The sequence below is a fragment of the Punica granatum genome, chromosome 1 (assembly GCF_007655135.1).
Source record: "Punica granatum isolate Tunisia-2019 chromosome 1, ASM765513v2, whole genome shotgun sequence".
Lineage (NCBI taxonomy): Eukaryota > Viridiplantae > Streptophyta > Magnoliopsida > Myrtales > Lythraceae > Punica > Punica granatum.
Window position 1 is genome coordinate 29,356,166 of NC_045127.1, and position 2,618 is coordinate 29,358,783.

The 2,618-nt window shown below is 49.1% G+C and overlaps 1 protein-coding gene across 1 annotated transcript; it reads right to left on the bottom strand.

Moving 5' to 3' along the window:
- Positions 1-717: 717 nt before the first annotated feature.
- On the bottom strand, positions 718-1,320 carry LOC116205097 (WAS/WASL-interacting protein family member 3-like). Its single transcript, XM_031537576.1, has one exon. The coding sequence runs from the start codon at positions 1,318-1,320 to the stop codon at positions 718-720; it is 603 nt and encodes a 200-aa protein (XP_031393436.1).
- Positions 1,321-2,618: the final 1,298 nt, after the last annotated feature.

Genomic DNA, 2,618 nt, shown 5'->3' on the forward strand with positions numbered 1-2,618 from the left:
GTAGGGCTGCGTATAATGCACAGGATTTGCATATGCCTGAGAGGCCGACGGTGCAGGCCTATAACTCATCAAGAATTCTTGCGGGGTTTGATGTCCCAAATTAACAGCACTGACGGTTGTGTCTTTGGCCCTTCTGGATGATTCGACAGTGTGCTTCTTCGATACTTCTTCTTCCTTCTTCATGACCGGTCCCTCGATTCTCCCCAATTTAATGCCCATGTTGAGCTTTTTCCCGGCTTCAATAAGCTCGAAAAATGAGGAGGCGTGAGACAAAAGGTGTGAGTAGTATACACCTTTCAGTGTGGAATGGAATAATTGAACCTGCTGAATCTCACTGATCGGAAGGATGTGCTTCGCTGCTTTCCCCCGTCACTCTGATGCATAAGCTTCGAAAGCCTGATTTTCCTTCATCTCCATGATGCTTAACTCCAGGAGAGTAGGGGGTGTCTCCACACAAAACTTGTACTGGTCGAGGAACTTATGGGAGAGATCGGCCCAAGTAGAGATGTCGGCCGCTTTCAAAGTCATGAACCAGTCCAGTGCCGATCCCTTGAGACTGTCTTAGAACGTCTGGATGATGAACTCCTCGTAATCCCAGTACTGTAACATCTTGCTTTAATAGTTGCGGAGATGATGTCGTGGGTCCTTGGTCCGGTCATATCTCTTAAAATCGAGAATCTTAATCTTCGGGGGCAACCGCATGCCTGGGAATAGATTCTAGTTAAAGTCACCATAATCAAGACGGGAAGTGCCGTCTTGGAGGGCTCTGATGGTTTCCTCCATTTTCTCCATTCCCCTTTCCTGCTTTGTTTCTGCTTCCGGGAGAAAATTTGTCAGTGGAGCTGTAGGGGCGGCCTGAGTAGGCGTGCTCGGTTTAGAGCGATGAATATTTAGAGGCGGTGGAGCTAGGTAGGAGAAGCTTATTTGGGGTTGTGAAGCTTGGAATGCGAAAGGGTCCATGGTGGGAGTAGGAGCCTGGGCATTTATCACCGTAAGAACCGTTGGTAGCGGAACGGTGTAAACCGGAGGCTGAGCTGGTATAGCTAAAGGTGACAGCGTATGCATAGCCGAATCTGTTAACAGGAAAGCCGCTGGTGGCAGAGGAACCGTTGTAGGGGCAGGCGGTGGTGGTAAAGGATCGCTGACCGGATGGATTGCCGGTACGTATGTCATTGCAGAGAAAGATACGTCATCGCTTTCCGAAACAAAGGTCGGCGGGACCACTGGATTCGGGTCAACCGTTGGGGTGTCCTCCGAAAGCAGAGTATAGCTTGAGGAAGCCCGATTATGATCTTTGAGCATGGCCATGAGTTCTGCCATGTTGGTGTTCATGTTGGCTGCCAACTAATTCACCATTCCCTCGAGTGCTGGAAAGTGTATAGAATCAACAAAGTTGGATGATGTCTGTGCTGTTGGAGGAGGGAGCTGCATTGAAGGGGAGCCTGAATACGATGTTAATATGCCTACGGGTGTTGGAGGCAGTATAACTTGCGTCAGTGGTGGTTGAGAATGAGCTGGCATCGGCGGAGTATCCTGCTCGAAAATAGCGGGTTGTTGTTCTTCTGCCATTCTTACGCGTGCACGAGTGGGATATTGATGTGACGCTAGTTGTGAGTACTTGAGTCCACAAGTATGTCAGTGCGATTGCTGCATGTTGGTTAATTTCAAAATATTACATAGATGACTAAGTATATGAATGCATGAGTTTTAAAAACACTAATGCCTTTGCATCAGTTTTCGTTCCATAATTTACAAAGATTGTCTGTTGGAAAAAGGAAACATAAACATTAAACTGACACTATACTGCGCCCTGTAGCAGAATGAATGCTGCGTAGGTCCTAATTGGGCAAAAACACTAACAGACTAAACCTAAGGATGGGAGATCTTGTGCGCTTTTGCCCGCGCTTGGTCTAGTGTAGCGCTCAAATGCGCTATCTCCCTGTCTTAGCTAGTGATGCGCCCGTGTGCTTGAGCTAGCTCTCTCTGTAGCTCTCTCTGATCTGTGAGCTCTACACGTGTATCAACGAGCTCTCAGCGAAGTCGATCTCGTTCCTCCCTGATGGACTGCAACTCCGTGTGCATGGACTCCTGCGCGGAGCTTTCTGCCTCTGGAGTGATTGTTGGTGGTGCTCGTGGAATCAATGTTGCTCGAGGCTAAGAAATGGGTGCTAAACCCAGTGGGTAGAACTAAGCCACATATGCTGCAGTAGCGGAAAAAGCTCGTTCTTCGTTGGTAGGGTGCTCTAGGAAGTAAAGCTCCTGGGTGACGTGTGTGTCCCACAATCGTCGAACCTCCCGAACACGCAAAAACCTATATGGGAGTAAAGATGATGTGTTAGCCTACATGAACCGATATGGAGTGCGGTCCGCCTCTGTGGGAATGTCTTGTAAACTGCCAAGTTGTCTGATGACTCGGCTAGGAAAGACGAGTGTGCTTCCCAAATGGCTGATAAGGGGAAGTCCCACGACCGTAGGACATCCAATGGCCATGGGGCCACCATGGTTCCAGCGAGTGGCCCATAGAAGCTGTGATGGGGTGAGCTGCTCCATAAGCTGCTTCCAGTCGGAATAGTTGTGCTCGGACGGTCGAAACACATGGAGTAGTTGCGCGATGAGAG